The sequence below is a fragment of the Oncorhynchus mykiss genome, chromosome 10 (assembly GCF_013265735.2).
Source record: "Oncorhynchus mykiss isolate Arlee chromosome 10, USDA_OmykA_1.1, whole genome shotgun sequence".
NCBI classification, from domain to species: domain Eukaryota; kingdom Metazoa; phylum Chordata; class Actinopteri; order Salmoniformes; family Salmonidae; genus Oncorhynchus; species Oncorhynchus mykiss.
The window spans coordinates 35,341,887-35,362,540 of NC_048574.1; the positions used below are offsets into that span (position 1 = coordinate 35,341,887).

Genomic DNA, 20,654 nt, shown 5'->3' on the forward strand with positions numbered 1-20,654 from the left:
GCTCTTAGTCTTGCCCCTGAACTTATTATGCTGGTGATCCAGGAAGTCCCAGAGGATGTGCGACCAGACAGGAGTGGGTTCAACACCCTGATCCACGTTAGACCATACATCCTTGTATGATGATAATATACGAACATCCCCTGACTCGTCATTGACATCTGGCTGCTTAAGAGACATGAAATTAATTTGTAGTACAAAATAGTAATTTGACGAAACCGATGATGGACAGGAAAACACAATACAAACAGTCTGAAACCATCATTTGTATTATACATGAATTACAGTACAAGTGTTTATTTCAGCTTTTAATGGAACAAAGGGTCCCCTAAAACAGTGATGTTCCTGTAGATAACATATTTTTATTCAGCACAAAGGCAAATACATTTGGTCACGTTCCTCCCTGTCCAGTTTTTAAGGGAACTCTTTGGAAACAAGCAAAAAATATGATATCAATTAGAATAGTAAGCGGGAGACACAAGAGAGGGGGAAGGTGATGATCCAGGCATCCTTTCCCACAACAGACAGTAAGAAATATCAGCTATGTTGTATCAGGTGTAATGAACATTGAAGGTTTTAGATCATTGGAGGTTATATACAGTGGGGCAAAAAAGTATTTAGTCAGTCACCAATTGTGCAAGTTCTCCCACTTAAAAAGATGAGGCCTGTAATTTTCATCATAGGTACACTTCAACTATGACAGACAAAATGAGAAAAAAAAATCCAGAAAATCACATTGTAGGATTTTTAATGAATTTATTTGCAAATTATGGTGGAAAATAAGTATTTGGTCACCTACAAACAAGTAAGATGTCTGGCTCTCACAGACCTCTTCTTTAAGAGGCTCCTCTGTCCTCCACTCGTTACCTGTATTAAAGGCACCTGTTTCAACTTGTTATCAGTATAAAAGACACCTGTCCCAGCTTGGTTTGAAGAAATCAACTGTGGGAACAATTATTAGGAAATGGAAGACCACTGATAATCTCCCTCGATCTGGGGCTCCACGCAAGATCTCACCCTGTGAGGTCAAAATGATCACAAGAACGGTGAGAAAAAATCCCAGAACCACACGGGGGGACCTAGTGAATGACCTGCAGAGAGCTGGGACCAAAGTAACAAAGCCTACCATCAGTAACACACTACGCCGCCAGGGACTCAAATCCTGCAGTGCCAGACGTGTCCCGCTGCTTAAGCCAGTACATGTCCAGGCCCGTCTGAAGTTTTTTTGAGAGCATTTGGATGGTCCAGAAGAAGATTGGGAGAATGTCATATGGTCAGATGAAACCAAAATATAACTTTTTGGTAAAAACTCAACTCGTCGTGTTTGGAGGACAAAGAATGCTGAGTTAACATCCAAAGAACACCATACCTACTGTGAAGCATGGGGGTGGAAACATCATGCTTTGGGGCTGTTTTTCTGCAAAGGGACCAGGACGACTGATCCGTGTAAAGGAAAGAATGAATGGGGCCATGTATCATGAGATTGAGTGAAAACCTCCTTCCATCAGCAAGGGCATTGAAGATGAAACGTGGCTGGGTCTTTCAGCATGACAATGATCCCAAACACACCACCCGGGCAACGAAGGAGTGGCTTCGTAAGAAGCATTTCAAGGTCCTGGAGTGGCCTAGCCAGTCTCCAGATCTCAACCCCATAGAAAATCTTTGGAGGGAGTTGAAAGTCCGTGTGGCCCAGCAACAGCCCCAAAACATCACTGCTCTAGAGGAGATCTGCATGGAGGAATGGGCCAAAATACCAGCAACAGTGTGTGAAAACCTTGAGAAGACTTACAGAAAACCTTTGACCTCTGTCATTGCCAACAAAGGGTATATAACAAAGTATTGAGATAAACTTTTGTTATTGACCAAATACTTATTTTCCACCATAATTTGCAAATAAATTCAATAGAAATCCTACAATGTGATTTTCTGGATTTTTTTTCTCATTTTGTCTGTCATAGTTGAAGTTTACCTATGATGAAAATTACAGGCCTCTCTCATCTTTTTAAGTGGGAGAACTTGCACAATTGGTGGCTGACTAAATACTTTGTTGCCCCACTGTACATGCTTTCACAGGGGTGATGTGTACTTGCCCTTTAGAAAGTGTTTGACAACTGATTTTCAGAATGTCTTTCATAAATGGAGTTTAAACAAAGAAAATGTGTGGGGGAGAGCCTTATTGAAATGAAAACAGTCAGGGAACAGACTTGTTGAGCTATGCTCAATGTTAATTAGCCTAACCACTGTACTCTGAGGTATTTGCTTATAAATGAACCTGTCTCTTCGACGCAGAATAGAAATGAGAGAGGCGTGGTGACTGGTCCAATCCATTGACCATAACCATTCATGGCTCAGTTCAATTCAACCAATGGAACTGCAGGGCTGGTAAACTGCAGGGGGCTAGAAGCAAATTCATGCTGCCATTCAGTTATGGTACAGTATGAGTCACTAGGTTTGTAGTTGGTAATGATTTAGAACATTTATCATCAAATAAATAGCCTATTTTTAGAATTATTCTGATTTCAACGACTGTTGTGAATCTTATGACAATTGTTCTTAACTTTCAAACACAGCCATGAAAGACACCATTCCCACTAATCATGGTACTTTGGTGGAGGGAGAGGGGATATTTAAGTTAATTTACCATATTCTAACTAATGTCAATAGGAAGTTGATTCCTGGCTGATAAAAACTCTAGACTTAAAACAGAAGCCCAAAATATGTCATTTATTTTTATGGGACCAACATAAAATGTCACAAGACTATATAAATCTTCAGAAGTGAGAAAGGAGGTTATGTAAATGCAGCAGTCAAGGACTAACCGACAATGACATAATAAATGAAAGTGTTACATAACACTTCAAACTTGGTCCCAATGGCATGAGCGCCACAGAAGCTTATAGCCAGTTCCATTACTATTGTTACTAGCGTTTTGCTTGTGCTTAAAGGTACATTGACATAAGTCTTTCATTTGATTTCCAAAATGTTTTTAAAAATACATCTACAAATTAAATTGTGGTATGTGAACATTGATCATTTATCAGCAATAAAGATACATTCTGACTGAAATTAGGCACATTCTACTCAAAAGCTAAATCATACATCATGTCATATGGGAGGAGATGTCAACATATAATTTGTCAACAAATAATTGCCATCCTAGGAATACTAGAATATGCAATGTACACAGACAATCAAGAAATTGCATACAGAAAGCAATAGATTCATAGCAGAGGTGGAGACCAACGTGAATATGTAACAATGTGTAAGTACTGGCATCCCCCTTCTCCTGCTATTTTCAGGGGGAAAAAATATCTAAACAGAGTGTATTTTGATGCATGGACATATAATCATATACATGGTTGCCTACCTTGTTCCTAAAGTGTGTACTGTGTATAAAAGGCTACACAGGAAAAAAAAAAAAAAAAAAAAAAAAAAAATTACATGAGTAATAGTCCCTTAAGATACACACTATTCTCCTAACAATAAATCTGTACTTCTACAGGTAGAGAAAGGCTGATGTGAGGAGACTGACAAAACTGGAAAGAATTGTGCCGATGGTTTGCTATATTCTATGGTGTAATATGTTCATTCAGTATGAAAATAAAACAAGAATATCCATGAAGAATTCTGAAATGTAATTTCCATACAGAGTGAATATGTTCCTATTCCTGAGTTTGTTCAACTTCTTCAGAGAGCAGATGGAATCTCTTTTAGACGGACCATATCACCAGTTATGTCAAAAACAAAAACAGAAAGAAAACAAACAAACATTACAACATCATGAAGAACTCTGAACGATCGATCATAGAAGAGGCTGAAATAAAATCAAACTGGACAAATTCTGAACTTTTAAAAGGAGTAAAAGAAGTTCAAAGAAACAATGCTGGATAATAAAAATGTATTACAGTGAAGTAAAAAATAAATAATCTCCTATGGCATTCCCCAATTACTGGTCAATGATGCATAACAAATTAACAGTCCAAAAACTCCATAAACCCATCTGACAGAGAAACACCCCATAGAGTAAACTATACTCCCACTTAACCAATATAATGACAGAAACCCGTTACAGAGATGCATACAGGTATACTACTAGCATGGGGAAGAGATCTTATTAATGAGACTGCAGCGCTGTAGTTTCCTTTCAACTCAAGTTTTACGTTTTAATGTCACATGCACAAGTACAGTGACATGCCTTTCTTTCAAACTCAAAACCCAACAATGCAATAACAATGTAATACTAGAATAAAAATGTTGAAGAAATATGAAGAACAACTGGTGGATGACTTGAGTCTACTCAGTAACTACAAAAATAATCTCAGGTGGGTTATCTCCTTGTACAATATGTTAATTGAAAATAAGAATTTGGGGTATGTCAATTGTCAAGTAGTGCATTGAAAAAAATGTATTCAACTAAATACTGCTAGTTAAGATTTAGACTACCTGTCAGTTGATTCATTTTGTGAAAATCTTAAGTTTTAGGGATGGGTGGCGGGGTTATAGTTCACTGGCAAAGACTCAAAGCTAAATGTTTGAACTGATTTACTGTACTTATCAATGTGTGCCTCATGTTGAAGACAGAACTGCTAAAACATAACAGAATCTTGGCTAAATATTAACATCTTAGAGCTAGCAACATTGAGTCTAAGTTGGAGAAAATATGTAAATCTGTTCAACGTAACCAAAGTGACAATAGTGTTCTAGAAAGTCTATGGCTGAGACAACTCCATAGCCACAACTCCATAAACCATTTAAAAACACCCTGCGGGGACAAGCCTGACCCTATTGAGCTAACACAAAGTAATTTTATCTCAGCTCCCTCCAGGCTTTCAGACCCCCACTGCACCCCTAACAATGAGCTGGGCAGTGTCATCATCTGAGGGATGGGAGTCCATCCCCTCTTCCTCGGTATCAGAGTCTGACTCCCCCTGAGGGGAGTAGTAGCCCTCGTACTCCAGGATGGGCGAGTCGCTGTGCACAGGGGAGCCTAGGCACTGGGCGGTGGTTACCGTGGTGACAGTGGCAGAGTAGGCCCCTGGGTTGCCAGAAGGGGAGCCTGGGTTGGAGGGGCGGAGCAGAGGGGTGCGCTCGGTGTCAGCTTCACCCTCTGCCCCCTCTTCATCTGCACGAGATGCCCCATCATCCTCAGACTCGGACTCAGAATACTCTGGATTAGGTCGGGTTACGCGTTGTTTACACACGGGGCAAGTTTTCTTAGTCCCTGTAAGCCAGGGGTCCACACACTTGCTGTGGTACGCTGAAGAGATGACAGAAATAAAACAGTTACCATATGGCCTTGGACCTGTGAGAACAACTTCTGAGTGAGACAGGGCCAAATGTGATCACTTGCAATTACCGTGTGAGCAAGGCAAAACTCGCAGTCTGTCACCCTCTTCATACTCATCCAGACAAATAGCACAAACATCATATTCATCACCTAGAATACAAATAAGATTGACATGTGACAGGTGGAAATACAATGCATTGTAATGCTACGTGTAATGTAATAATAACAGGAGCAGACAATCAGATTACCCTTCTTGTTAATCAGGTTTCTCAACATTCCAGAGAAGAAATACTGTACTGCTGTTTCACAAAGTGTTTTGCAATGTCTTTGACTAGTTACACGGGTGACAGATTCTCATTTGAATGTGTGGAGGGACTCTCTCGTTACCTTTAGTGAACTTGTGAATGGGGATCTTCTTCAGCTGTTCCTTAGTCAGCCTATATTTCCTCATTCTTTTCCTGTACTGCACACAGCGCACAATCTAAACCAAGATGAGACACAGACCACACCAAAATCTAAGGATTGAGAGTCACAGGGCTTTTAATATGCGAATACAATTATTGAATCCCATTGATTTAGGATGTATGAAATGAATATTTAACTATTCAATTGTGAAATCAACTCCCCATTCATAGCAAAATGAGTCTGTTTCCTAAAGGCACTTACCAGGATGACAACCATCACAAGGATGATCATGCCCACTATTCCAGTGAAGGGGATGAGATAGTATGAGAGTGGGAAGGCAAACTCCGGCTTGAGGATCACATAGGCCCTGCATACCAAATACAGCACCATCCGCATTAGTATGGGGGCATTGTTCAGAAAAGCGACCACCTCCAGATCACAAATCTGTACGACTAAGAGGGACAGCAGTGCCAGACTCAACACCACCTCCAACATAGTGATGACGTCCACATAGGACCAGCCAATCGCACTTTATTCCTAGTTATATGTACATATCTACCTCAATTACCTCGTACCCTTGCACATCGATTCGGCACTGGTACTCCTTGTATAATGTCAAGTTATCGTTACTCATTGTGTATCTACTATTACGTGTTTTACTTTCTATTATTTCTCTATTTTATTTTTCTCTGTATTGTTGGGACGGGCCGTAAGTAAGCATTTCACTGTCAGTCCACACCTGTTGTTTACGAAGCACGTGACAAATATAATTTGATTTGAGACCCTCAGCAGGGTTGACATGATGAGTGCAAAGATTTGAAGAATATGACTGAATCTCAGCGCAAATCTGATCAATAAAGGTCCGGTCTTCACTATGGTGCAAGACCATGAACAAATATCCCAAAAAATATTTGTTGAATGGTTACATTAGCAATCATAACCCCTCAACAGACAGATAAGTCATACCTCCATTTAACATTGTGACTAGAGGTAGAAATGAACAAATAAATAACCAATTAAAAGCTTGTCATGGAAGTTGAGCTTGACAAAAATAAAAAACGTCACAATGGTACTCACCCATGTTCAGGAATGATGAAAGTCCTTAGAATTTGGGAGGCGTAGTAGCTGGTGAATACGGAGGGGATCTCAATCTCCTCTGCAATAGTTTCTACACACAAACAAACAAAAAGGGGAGTACTGCCACTCAGCATTACCAATGTATTTAATTATTAGGATGATACTGGTTAATAAAGACTACTTGAGATTTTGAGGAGAGAGAGGCAACCTGGTTAAGTAAACATTGTACTAACTGAACTGATTCTGTAAGAAATGGATATAGGCAGCTTAGAGAAGGTGATGATTGTAGGATCCTCACCATTGCTGTAGTTCATGTTGAGTAGTGTCTCTGAGTACATGTTGTGAACAATGGCTGCACTGAATCCAGCTTGCTGTGCATGCAGCACCTGCGTTGAAAACAAAACCAGTGTGATTTTACACTGAATATGTTGCAATCCATAATCTGTTGAATTCAAATGTAATTGCAACACCTTATATCCTAAGCAACCCAACAGCATAGCTACACACACCAACCTTGATATCAAAATTGCAGTCATAGCGTCGGATGAGGACTATGTACTTAGTAGTGGTCGTGTTGGGATCACTAGATGTGGGCAGTGGTGGTGGAGGTTCTATTGGAGTGCAGCCGTTGAGTGGTCGTGACTCTACTAACACACCCTTGAAGAGAGAGAAAGGATGTTTCAGCTGATGTTTGCAATGGATCAAAGGACATGTTGCTCCTGTATTCACTCTTCCATTACCCTTCTCTCACATTAGTGTTGCATGGTATACGGAAACTTCCATACTTTTTCGATACTAGAAAATGAAAACGGTTCGGTACTACACCCCAACCCGAGCACTCCGTTCTGCCACCTTAGTTCTCTTGGGCCTCCCACCCCTACGAGAGGGTAGCTCCTGCTCAGCCCAGTCCAAGCTCTTCTCTGTCCTGGCATCCCAATGGTGGAACCAGCTTCCCTCTGAAGCTAGTTAGCAATCAAGTTTAAGATATATAACTTTAAAAATACAGAAATACAGATGGTATGAAACCATAACAACAAATGTAGACATTCTATCTTTAGCTGATATGGGAGCGAAGACATTGAAGAAACATATCAAAGTAGGAATAGTGTTTTAAGTCACACCGGAAAGTTTAAGAATAGTGGCCGGGGCATATTATTTCATTATATTATTTCACATGGCGATGTGGGATGCTAAAAGGCTAGCTAGCTTGCAATGTTTAGCCAACTTGCTAGCAAGGGAAGAAAAGAAGACAATACTCTTATTTTGCTTTCACAGCAAATTAGAAGACAACAAGAACACATCTGTCACCCCCTTGTGAATGATGCTATTTGAGAGTATGGACTGATGAGATATCATGTAACAAAGGATGCATGACTCCACCCAGCGTACGCACAACTCTACCCACATTAAGTGTGTAGAAACCTTTATACCGTGCCTGCTCCTGCACTGGGAAGGCTGCATCCTATGTTAGCTCCCCACTCATACTGCACAGAAGTTAACACACTTGAATAATGCGACACGGTATGTACAAACTGTTCATTACTGTTCGCAAAACAACATCCATAATGGTTAGAACACTCGACAATGCAAGAAGATACCAGTAGCTTCCAGCGTTGTAAACTAACTTATATTGCTAGCTTACAGCTGAAGCGAATATCAATTATCTACCCTAGTACTTGGTGATAATATGCTAACCATAATGCAAAATATGCTGATTTAAAAGCTGATTGAATAAAGTTTGTGCCATTCACTTAAAATTGGTCTCTCCGAAAGATTATCTATTGCCTCAACGAAACTGTGTATGAATCACTGAGGTATATTAAGAACTAGAGACTGACTCTAAAATGCCTGACCTCTGTTTTCAAGGTAATCCACTCATGTTTGGATACGCCGATTCATGGACCGGCTATATCCAGGTTACATTTGGTTTACATAGACCAACATCACATGCACACTAGCACCCAGGGTGCACAGGGAGACATTGGGATGAATATAAAACATTAGGATCTGTGGCTGAGCAATGAAAAAAAAACGGGCCTTATTTGAATAATTCAATGGCTGTTTTGTGAACAAAGGTGTTGACTAAAGTGTCTTATTAGGAAATGTCTAATCTGACTTCTCTATTTGGCCATATATGGAAATTATTTTTCTGGGCCGGGTGTCACTTAAACTGCAGTAAAATAAAATAAATCCCATATGGTTCCATGAAATAAGGCAAAACAAGCCCAATAACTGAATGCATACACACACTGCTATTGAATATGCATTCACTTGGTAAAATAAGAGTAAACTAAAAAAAAATATGAATAAGCAATAGGCCTAGGCTACATCGCAATTTTCCAAAGACATTTACCATTCAAATAAATGAATACCATTATGTTATGTAGTATGGTTAGAAAAAGAAAAAAAAAATCAAATTGATTGTATGACTGTATAATTGATTCATTAATGCATACAGTGCATACGGAAAGTATTCAGACCCTCTGATTTTTTCCACATTTTGTTACGTTACAGCCTAAAATTGATAAATTGTTTGTTCCCCCAAGCAATCTACATACAATACCCCATAATGATAAAGCAAAAACAGGTTTTTATACATTTTCGAAAAAGTATTACAAAAATGTACTGAAATATCACATTTACATACAGTTGAAGTCAGAAGTTTACATACGAGACATTAAAACCCGTATTTCAACCACTCCACAAATAACTTGACAAGTACTTTTTCCAACAATTGTTAGACATATTATTTCACTGTAAAACAATTCCAGTGGGTCAGAGGATTAAATACACTACGTTTACTGTGCCTTTAATAAACAGCTTGGAAAATTCCAGAAAATTATGTCATGGCTTTAGAAGCTTATGATAGGCTAATTGACATAATTTCAGACTATTGGAGGTGTACCTGAAGATGTATTTCAAGGCCTACCTTCAAACTCAGTGCCTCTTTGCTTGACATCATGGGAAAATCAAAAGAAATCAGCCAAGACCTCAGAAAAAAATTGCAGACCTCCACAAGTGTGGTTCATAATTGGGAGCAATTTCCAAAGGCCTGAAGGTACCAGGTTCATCTGTACAAACAATAGTACGCAAGTATAAACACCATGGGACCACGCAGCCGTCATACTGCTCAGGAAGGAGACGTGTTCTGTCTCCTAGAGATGAATGTATTTTGCTGCGAAAAGTGCAAATCAATCCCAGAATAACAGCAAAGGACCTTGTGAAGATGCTGGAGGAAACAGGTACAAAAGTATCTACAGTTGAAGTCAGAAGTTTACATACACTTTAGCCAAAAACATTTAAACTCAGTTTTTCACAATTCCTGACATTTAATCCTAATAAAAATTCCCTGTCTTAGGTCAGTTAGGATCACCACTTTATTTTAAGAATGTGAAATGTCAGAATAATAGTGGAGAGAATAGTTTATTTCAGCTTTTATTGCTTTCATCACATTCCCAGTGGGTCAGAAGTTTACATACACTCAATTAGTATTTGGTAGCATTTCCTTTAAATTCTTTAACTTGGGTAAAACGTTTCAGGTAGCTTTCCACAAACGTAAAACAAGTCCTATATCGACATAACCTGAAAGGTCGCTCAGCAAGGAAGAAGCCACTGCTCCAAAACCACTATAAAAAAGCCAGAGTACGGTTTGCAACTGCACATGGGGACAAAAGATCATACTTTTTGGAGAAATGTCCTCTGGTCTGATGAAACAAAAATAGAACTGTTTGGCCATAATGACCATTGTTATGTTTGGAGAAAAAAGGGGACGCTTGCAAGCCGAAGAACACCATCCAAACCGTGAAGCACAGGGGTGGCAGCATCATGTTGTGGGGGTGCTTTGCTGCAGGAGGGACTGGTGCCCTTCACAAAATAGATGGTATCATGAGGAATGACAATTATGTGGATATATTGAAGCAACATCTCAAGACATCAGTCAGGGAGTTAAAGCTTGGTCGCAAATGGGTCTTCCAAATGGACAATGACCACAAGCATACTTCAAAAGTTGTGGCAAAATGGATTAAGGACAAAGTCAAGGTATTGGAGTGGCCATCACAAAGCCCTGACCTCAATCCGATAGAAAATTTGTGGGAGCAAGGAGGCCTACAAACCTGATTCAGTTACACCAGCTCTGTCAGGAGAAATGGGCCAAAATTCACCCAACTTATTGTGGGAAGCTTGTGGAAGGCTACCTGAAATGTTTGAAATGTTAAACAATTTAAAAGGGCAATGCTTCCAAATACTAATTGAGTGTATGTAAACTTCTGACCCACTGGGAATGTGATGAAATAAATAAAAGCTGAAATAAATCACTCTCTCTACTATTATTCGGACAGATCACATTCTTAAAATAAAGTGGTGATCCAAACTGACAAGACTAAATGTCAGGAATTGTGAAAAAAAAAAGAGTTTAAATGTATTTGGCTAAGGTGTATGTAAACTTCTGACTTCAACTGTAAGTATTCAGACCCTTTACTCGGTAGTTTGTTGAAGCACCTTTGGCAGTGATTACAGCCTCGAGTCTTCCTGGTTATGACGCTACAAGCTTGATACACCTATACTTGTGGAGTTTCTCCCACTCTTTTCTGCAGATCCTCTGTAGCTCTGTCAGGTTGGATGGGGAGCGTCGCTGCACAGCTATTTTCAGGTCTCTCCAGAGATGTTCGATCGGGTTCAAGCCCGGGATCTGGCTGGGTCCCTCAAGGATATTCAGGGACTTGTCCTGAAGCCACTACTGCATTGTCTTGGCTGTGTGCTTAGGGTCTTTGTCCCTTTGGAAGGTGAACCGTTGCCCCAGTCTGAGGTCCCTTTTTTATTGAACCTTTATTTAAGGAGCGGCATCCGTCTGGCCACTCTACCATTAAGGCCTGCTTGGTGGAGTGCTGCAGAGATGGTTGTCCTTCTGGAAGGTTATCCCATCTCCATAGAGAGGAACTCTGCCAGAGTGACCATTGGGTTGTTGGGTACCTCCCTGACCAAGGCCCCACCCCACCCCCGATTGTTCAGTTTGGCCGGGCAGCCAGTTCTAGGAAGAGTCTTGGTGGTTCCAAACTCCTTCCATTTAAGAATAATGGAGGCCACTGTGTTCTTGGGGACCATCAATGTTGCAGAAATGTTTTGGTACCCTTCCCAAGATCTGTGTCTTGACATAATCCTGTCTCGGAGCTCTACGGAAAATTCCTTCCACCTCATGGCTTGGTTTTTGCTCTGACATGCAGTGTCAACTGTGGGACCTTATATAGACAAGTGTGTGCCTTTCCAAATCATGTCCAATCAATAAAATCTACCACAGGTGGACTCCAATCAAGTTGAAGAAACATCTCAAGGATGATCAATGAAAACAGGATGCACCTGAGCTCAATTTTGAGTTTCATAGCAAAGAGTCTGAACACTTATGTAAATAAGGTACTTCTGTTTTTATTTTTTATACATTTGCAAAAAAAAAAAAAAACTGTTTTCACATTGTCATTATAGGGTAGTGTGTGTAGAATGATGAGGATTTTTTATTATTTAATAAATTTTAGAATAAGGCTGTAATGTAACAAAATGTGGAAAAAGTCAAGGGGTCTGAATTAGAGGTCGACCGATTATGATTTTAACGCCGATACCGCAAACTGGAGGACCAAAAAAAAGCCAAAAACCGATTAAATCGGCCAATTTTTATATTATATTTGTTATAATGACAATTACAACAATACTGAATGAACACTTATTTTAACTTAATATAATACATTGATAAATTCAATTTAGTCTCAAATAAATAATGAAACATGTTCAATTTGGTTTAAATAATGCAAAACAAAGTGTTGGAGAAGAAAGTAAAAGTGCAATATGTGCCATGTTAAAAAGCTAATGATTAAGTTCCTTGCTCAGAACATGAGAACATATGCTGGTGGTTTCTTTTAACACGAGTCTTCAATATTCCCAGGTAAGAAGTTTTAGGTTGTAGTTATTATAGGACTATTTCTCTCTATACCCTTTGTATTTCATATACCTTTGACTATTGGATGTTCTAATAGGTACTTTAGTATTGCCAGCCTAATCTCGGGAGTTGATAGGCTTGAAGTTATAAACAGAGCTGTGCTTGAAGCATTGGGAAGAGCTGCTGGCAAATGCAGTAAAGTGCTGTTTGAATTAATGCTTACGAGCCTGCTGTTGCCTACCACCGCTCAGTCATTCTGCTCTATCAAATCATAGACTTAATTATAATATAATAACACACAGAAATACCAGCCTTAGGTCATTAATATGGTCAAATCCGGAAACTATCATTTAGAAAACAAAACGTTTATTCTTTCAGTGAAATACAGAACCGTTCCGTATTTTATCTAACGGGTGGCATCCTTAAAGTCTAAATATTGCTGTTACATTGCACAACCTTCCATGTTATGTCATAAAATTCTGGCAAATTAGTTCACAACGAGCCAGGCGGCCCAAACTGTTGCATATACCCTGACTCTGTGTGCAATGAACGCAAGAGAAGTGACAATTTCCCTAGTTTAATATTGCCTGCTAACATGAATTTCTTTTAACTAAATATGCAGGTTTAAAAAATATCCTTCTGTGTTTTTGATTTTAAGAAAAGCATTGATGTTTATGGTTAGGTACATTCGTGCAACGATTGTGCTTTTTCACAAATGCGCTTTTGTTAAATCATCCCCCGTTTGGCGAAGTTGGCTGTCTTTGTTAGGAAGAAATAATCTTCACACAGTTCGCAAAGAGCCAGGCGGCCCAAACTGCTGCATATACCATGACTCTGTTACACAGAAAGCAAGAGAAGTGACACAATTTCCCTAGTAAGAAGAAATGCATGTTAGCAGGCAATATTAACTAAATATGCAGGTTTAAAAATATATACTTGTGTATTGATTTTAAGAAAGGCGTTGATGTTTATGGTTAGGTACACATTGGTGCAACGACGGTGCTTTTTTTGCGAATGCGCTTGTTAAATCACCAGTTTGGCGAAGTAGGCTGTGATTCAATGATTAACAGGCACCGCATCGATTATATGCAAAGCAGGACAAGCTAGATAAACTAGTAATATCATCAAGCATGTGTAGTTAACTAGTGATTATGTTAAGATTGATTGTTTTTTACAAGATACATTTAATGCTAGCTAGCGCCTTACCTTGGCTCCTTGCTGCACTCGCATAACAGCCTGCCACGCAGTCTCCTCGTGGAGTGCAATGTAATCGGCCACGATCGGTGTCCAAAAATGCTGATTACCGATTGTTATGAAAACTTTAAAATCGGCCCTAATTAATCGGCCATTCCGATTAATCCGTCGACCTCTAGTCTGAATACTTTACGAACACGCTGTCTATGAAAAAGTTGACCCAAAAATGTAAAGTGTAATGATATTGAACTCTAAAGATGCCTAACGATTGAATAGAGCAGTAGCGGAGTTTCTGTCTGGATCAAGTGCCATTCTGTTACTTTGGCTAATATGCCTTCTTTTTCCATGGTATCATTTTGGTATTGAGTATTTTGATATTAAACCTTACTCACTACTCACCATAAGTCCTTCTTTGGGTAGTGATGATCCAAAAAAGGCAGGCAGGTCCTCAAACAACATGTTGGTCATATTGCTGTAATGCTACCAGACAGAGACACAAGTGTTCAAATCAATGCCAGTACACTGAGATCACATGTAAATCCACAACAAACTTGATCACACAGTTCAACAATCATGAGGACTCACAGCATAGATGTACGCGTGTGCAGGTAAGGGAGCCAGTGTACAGCACAGCGCCAGAGTGAGAACGCCCAGTCGGGCACCCATGCACCACAGACCCAACATCCTACCTCACTGTCTGTCTGGAGAATGGGATGAGTAGAGCCAGGAAGCTGGAAAGTTCAGCCTGGGGAGTGGAAGAGGCAAATCTCATACATCATTCATCAATTGCATAATAACAAATGATTCCAATACCAGACCAAATAAACATGGGTGGAATTGCGGCCTGCATTTCGGCGTGTTCCTGCATTAGCAGGAACCTCTCTTTATACTTCTATTTGTACATTGTTAAACTAGCAGAGGCGCTCCAGTACAGTACGTGGCGTTAATGCACAATAACGTTGGATGTCAGTCGCCGATAAAGCCCATAGAAGGGCCGGGGCGACAATGGTATCTAGCTAGCCGTACACCGGCAGACAGTGTCATTCGTCCCCGCCTGTCGGGCACTGTTTTCCCGCAGTTTACGTGTGTTAAAGTGTGCCAGCTAGTCCGGTACCAGCTGTCGGGAACGACACCGTGTGCTAGCTAGCATACACACCGTGTAGCCCCATCCTATCGCGCTAGCGGGAGCGACCGGTAGACAGTAAACCCCCGACTGTACATAACAGGCCATAGCTAACGGTGTCGCGAAATAGCCATCACCCCATGGCGGGGAAAGCCCACAATACAGGAACGCCCAGAATTGCGGGATGCAGTTGCAAGCTGTTGAAATAAACGAACACACTTTCACGGTATAATAGTTTTACTATCAATGGTGCCTGTAAATACAACACAAAGAGCTATTTAGCGTTCCCAGCTAGCAAATAGCGAAAACACGTTAAAAAATTGTAATCAATGGGGGGAAAACATTCGGTCTGGTGGACAAAACTATTATGTTCGGTAACAACTCAGCTAGCTAAAGTTAGTTAGTTTACTTGGCCTGATAAGTTCACGTTAGCTCGCTAGCCGGGTGCGCTAAGACAACAACAAACACGAATTTGATTTACCACGGATTGATAGCTACGCTTACATTAGCTAGCTGTAATCTTAGCCAATATATTTTAACGTTAGCTAGCTAGCGATCTTAAAACTACGGTACTTTATGTCAGGTTGATCATCACTGACTGTCCGATCAACTGATCAGAACCATATCAATAATCGGAAGTAAAACATATCTAATTAGCTATCTAGGGAGAAGTGGTGTGATAATTGATTTATAAAATAAAGGGTTATGATCCTTCTTGTACCAGTCCAGTGCCTTGTTGTTTTGTCCTCTCCTTCCCGGTTCCAGAGGCTAGATTTAGCGAACTAATTTAACTAGTTAAAAGCTTCGAATTTTTTAGACTCAAGTAGCTAACGGTGTATGCCACAGCTAGCAAACTAAAGTATAATTGGAAAGACAGCTAGATACGTTATAATAGTGTATAACTATATTGTTTGGTGCCTAAAGCCACTCTTATGAAAATACTATGCTAAAGATTTATGCATTTCCTGTATAATAATATCCTGCGGCTAGGTGAACGGTCACAGATAGAAAAATAAGCCAGAAGTTTCCCCGGATGTATAAATCTGAAGCATCCGGTTGGCGTTTACGCTTCCCACCAAATATGGCGATGAGAGGAAGCCCATTGATGGAGTTTGGCCAACATTCTGCAATTTGTTTAACATCGATGAAACGTTTGATCTCAATACCGTTTTCTGTTCCCAGAACTAGAATATGTGACGAACAGACTTTACCCTTTGCCAAATGAATTGCGTTGTTTAGAAGGAGTGCAAGGGCCAATTGAGTTATTACATACGCACACTTGACAGTAGGCGTTCTCTAACGGAAATATGCAACGACATGCTAGAACGCGCAAATAGGATCTCTCTACATCGTGCTTGGCTCTTGTTCGTTCCCATTCGAAACGCCAGTTGGTGGTCTATCTTGGGTTAGTTATACAAATCTTTGGAATGGTAATCTGTTCTTCTTCTTCTGTGTTTTTTAAAGGTGCATTAAGAAATCGTTCCGCCATTTCCTGGTTGCTAAAATTTCAGACAAAACAAGCAGGTATTAAACCGGTGTGAAATATATTTTCCATAACCAAAAATATTGTATTTTCAGCTGTTTGAAGCTGGTGTACAAAACCGAAAGTAAAAACATAGAAATAATGCACATATAACAGATCTAGCACTTCTTCAAATCAAATTTTATTTGTCACATACACATTGTTAGCAGATGTGAATGCAAGTGTAGCGAAATGCTTGTGCTTCTAGTTTCGACATTGCAGTAATATCCATCGAGTAATCTAACCTAACAATTTCACAGCAATTACCTTATACACACAAGTGTAAAGGAATGAATAAGAATATGTACATAAAAACATATATGAATGAATGATGGTATAGAAAGAAATAGGCAAGATGCAGTAGATGGTATAGAGTACAGTATATACATATGAGATGAGTAATGTAGGGTATGTAAACATATAAAGACTTGCTTTCAATTAACATGACAGATCTATAACTTATTTCTATGTGAATTTGGTAGGGTCAACCAAGCAGTTACATATTGCAGCTTTAAATGGAGGTTGGCAACCTAAATGTGAATTACTGCCACCAACTGGAGATGAATGTAAATATATTTCACTTTGTGATACAAAAGGGAAAGAAATTACCCTGCCAACTAATCCATCACTTATAAAATAAAAACCCACCACCCCATTCCATTACTTTCTGAATCTACCCCAGGTCAACAGCCTAGGAGGATGGGACACCACCATTCAACACTCCTTGTAATCCTCTGCAGTAAAATCTGAAGTGCTTCCCTGCAGCTTCCCCTACAACACCTATTGTCTGTGATTTGCGTTCCATTTCTGCGGTAGAGTTGATAACCATGGCAATGAATGCTAAAAAGCCAACCTGACTGAAGCACATTTAATTCGTGGAACTATTACTCTGTACTGGCAAAGGACTACTATTCACCGGGAGCATTTGTAGAATCCCTCATCCTTGACCCATCTTCCTCTACTCTCTTCATAGCCCAATCAGTTGTGAGTCTACTCTCCACAGATTATAGAAAGTAGCAGGCCAGTCTGACTGCATGTTTACTTCTGATATGACCCTGAAACACGACAGGTCGGAGCCAACCGTAAGTATATCTTTCTCTCTAAGCATCCGCAACCGATACCGAGTCATACACCTAGACACACCAAAACAAAAAGCTATTTTTTGTTACCATTTTCTGAAAATGTCATTTGAATAATGGCGTAAAAGCCTTGTTATTTGAATTTTTATTCCATTCACTCACATGTTTGGATCAGTTGTGGGTGTACTCTCAACAGATTGTAGAAAGGCATAGTAGCAGGCCAGTCTGGCTTTATTTTTTTACTTCTGATACTGATGGGATGTCTGTTGCCAATCATCATTCTCCATAGTTGTCCTATGTGCCACATAGGCCTATGCACCCAGCAGGCAGTTATTCAGGAAAGTTTAACACGTGTTCTGCTTTCTTTCCAATCCTAGCGGCTATTCCTAGACCTAAAACCTAGCACTTCAATAAAGCCTAAATATTTGTCATTTCACTTTTAAAATGTATGATTAGGCTATTTCAAAAATCACTTCCTGGGCTTGACATTGGACATTGAAATCATGTGTGCAACACTCTCTGGTATCTTTGGCAAATTGTCTTTCAACATTCAAACTGAGAAAACAGGTGACAGTGCTAGTCATAGGCTCCTTGGCCTCCTAGCTGCTGCAGTTAATTTTGTACCATTGGGCTTGTTCCACATGCGGCCAATACAGCACTGATACAAGAGTCACAATCTATGTCCCAGAAGGGACAAACCAAAAAATCTCACAATTTCAATGAGTTGATGGAGAGCAATAGAATCATGGAGCCTAGCACTTCGAACTCCCAGTGGAGCTCTCCTAGTCGTAGTTCACAAATGGGTGATTTTGACCACAGAGGCCTCCCTACAGGGATGCGGAGTTGGTCTTGAACCAGTCAGGGGTCCATGGTGTATGATCAGCACCATGGAAAATGGTTCACATCAACGTACTGAAGCTCGATTCGGAAGTGCCATCGTCGTTCTGTTTGCATCGCAAGACTCAACCCATTGTCCTATGTGGTTCTCCATAAAGGGTCCAGCAGGCCCGCTCAGGGTCAAGGGGGATGCTGTATGCGTTTACAGGAAGTGGTGTGTCGACCATGCAGAATCGCCATCTTCCTGCCCAATTCCTGTCATTTTGACTTTCCTCCAGGAGCTTATAGCTGTAGGGAAGTTCCCATCTACATTGAAAGTGTATATGGCAGCCATCTGTATGGGACATGACCAGATTACGGGTGCATCACCAGGGGCACACACTCTAGTATCACAATTCATGGAAGGTGCCCACAGGCTACGGCTCCCAAGGCTCCTTCAGTACACTCATGGGAGTTAGATGTTGTCCTATGATCACTTCAGCCAGGGTCTTCACTTAAACTATGTGAGCTCTCAGTCAAGACTGCCTTTCTATTGGCCATTGTTTCAGCCAAGCGTATTGGAGAATAACATGCGTTTTCTACACATCCTTCATGCCTCAATTTAGCAGAAGATGGATTTATGGCAGTGCTTGGGAAAAATACAGCATTCTTACCTAAGGTGCTTTCATCATCATATGCCATTCAGCCCTTAATCATAGCGGCATTTCACCCGCCTCCCCACTTGTCACAGGAGAGTCGTGAGACTGCATACACTTTGCCCTATTAGGGCATTGAGTGCCTATCTTGCTGCAACAAGAAATGTTCATCAAATAGAACAGCTATTTGTGTGTTATGGGGAGAACACCAAAGGGCGTGCTGTCTCAAAGCAGAGACTGGCATTTTGGATTACCAATGCAGTGTCAAAATCATACGCTGCAGCAGGTAGACCAACTACAGACAGTGTGGTAGCACATTTTACCAGGGCTGTGGTCACTTCATGGTCCATGTTCAAAGGAACCTCCCTGGGCTCTATCTGTGCTGCTGCAAATTGGGCAACACCCATGACTTTCATGAGGTACTACAGGCTCAATGTTATGTCCACACCATCAGTGGGGTCTGTGGTTCTGGACACGGAACTCTCTCTCAACCTAGATAAGTGAGCGTACCGAGAACATTGAGATACTTATCAACCATCAGTGAGATGGATGTTCTATACAGAGGCCTTCCACTCTTGGTGCTGTTGCACCCAATTTGTTGCCTCATGTTGTAAGTTCTAGCTTTCAGCTTGCATGTGTATACAATTGTATACCACAGCTGAATTCTGTGTTATCCTGTTATACTGTTGAATCCTGTGGTGGATACAAGGACGTCCCAGGGACTCATCTGGACTAAGTTAAAAGGTGTGTTATCCTGACTGTGTTGTCCAAACGGTCTCTTTGGTACAGCCTCTCCCATAGGTCGTTTGGTGACCTGTTATGAAAACAAAATAAAATGTTGGGTTACAGATGTCACGTCACACCACCTTTTATAGTGACAGGTCACATGGGTACAATAAGGGTGTGGCGTGACTGTAAACATCTTTGATATTAAGCATCTCAATCACGTCTTGTGATTTGGTGTTTGGCGACCTGTTACGAAAACTAAAGAGAACCAAGGTTACATCCGTATCCCAACGTTATGTGTTGCTTATTGGATGTGTGTGGTGCATTTTTAACAGTACAAGGGGAGGGTCATGTGAAAATATTTGTATTTAAAAATAGCCGCATGAAGATTTTGGGTGTGGGGGTGCTGCGGTTTAAAAATATATTTGTTTTAATTCAGATTTTTCTCTTACACCTACTTCTTACCTTCCACTGCTATGCCCCCCCCCCCCCCCCCCCCCCCCCCTTTAGTCTCAAATTCATATGAACAAGTACAAGGTTGTTCGACAGGTCATTCATCCTCCTTAGGGTCTCAAGTTGGAAAAACTCATAGCCCACTGTGAATGTTTTACAAAGCTTTACAATGTTATCTAAATGTCCTTTCACTATTTACAGGAGTTAATTTATCCTGAATCAGAAACAGAATCATGCTACTATGAGGCTGAACAAGAATTGTTCCACTGCACCAGGGTACAGAGAGGGATGAAAGGCACCTTCCCTCGACATCTTCACTGAGTCTACATTTTCACAAGTCATTCCATGTTTGCTTCAAGATTATATCATCCTGTAAAATAAAAAACATTTTGTACA

General features: G+C 40.4%; 1 protein-coding gene and 1 long non-coding RNA gene across 3 annotated transcripts; one reads left to right on the plus strand and one right to left on the minus strand.

Moving 5' to 3' along the window:
• Window positions 1–2,706: 2,706 nt before the first annotated feature.
• Window positions 2,707–16,019, minus strand: LOC110533735 (E3 ubiquitin-protein ligase RNF167). Of its 2 annotated transcripts, none has more exons than XM_021618217.2 (10): window positions 15,728–16,019; window positions 14,469–14,628; window positions 14,283–14,363; window positions 7,280–7,423; window positions 7,065–7,152; window positions 6,767–6,857; window positions 5,951–6,056; window positions 5,672–5,765; window positions 5,354–5,434; window positions 2,707–5,254 (listed from the first exon to the last, which is right to left on the minus strand). In XM_021618217.2, the coding sequence occupies exons 2-10, from the start codon at window positions 14,565–14,567 to the stop codon at window positions 4,827–4,829; spliced, it is 1,212 nt and encodes a 403-aa protein (XP_021473892.1). In that variant the 5' UTR covers window positions 14,568–14,628; window positions 15,728–16,019; the 3' UTR covers window positions 2,707–4,826. The 2 variants fall into 2 exon arrangements, with proteins under 2 accessions (XP_021473892.1, XP_021473893.1); XM_021618218.2 differs by lacking the exon at window positions 15,728–16,019 and adding an exon at window positions 15,040–15,701.
• Window positions 16,020–16,154: 135 nt separating this feature from the next.
• Window positions 16,155–20,654, plus strand: LOC118966749. Its single transcript, XR_005053626.1, has 2 exons — window positions 16,155–17,610; window positions 20,460–20,654. It is a non-coding gene; the product is annotated as an uncharacterized LOC118966749 (long non-coding RNA).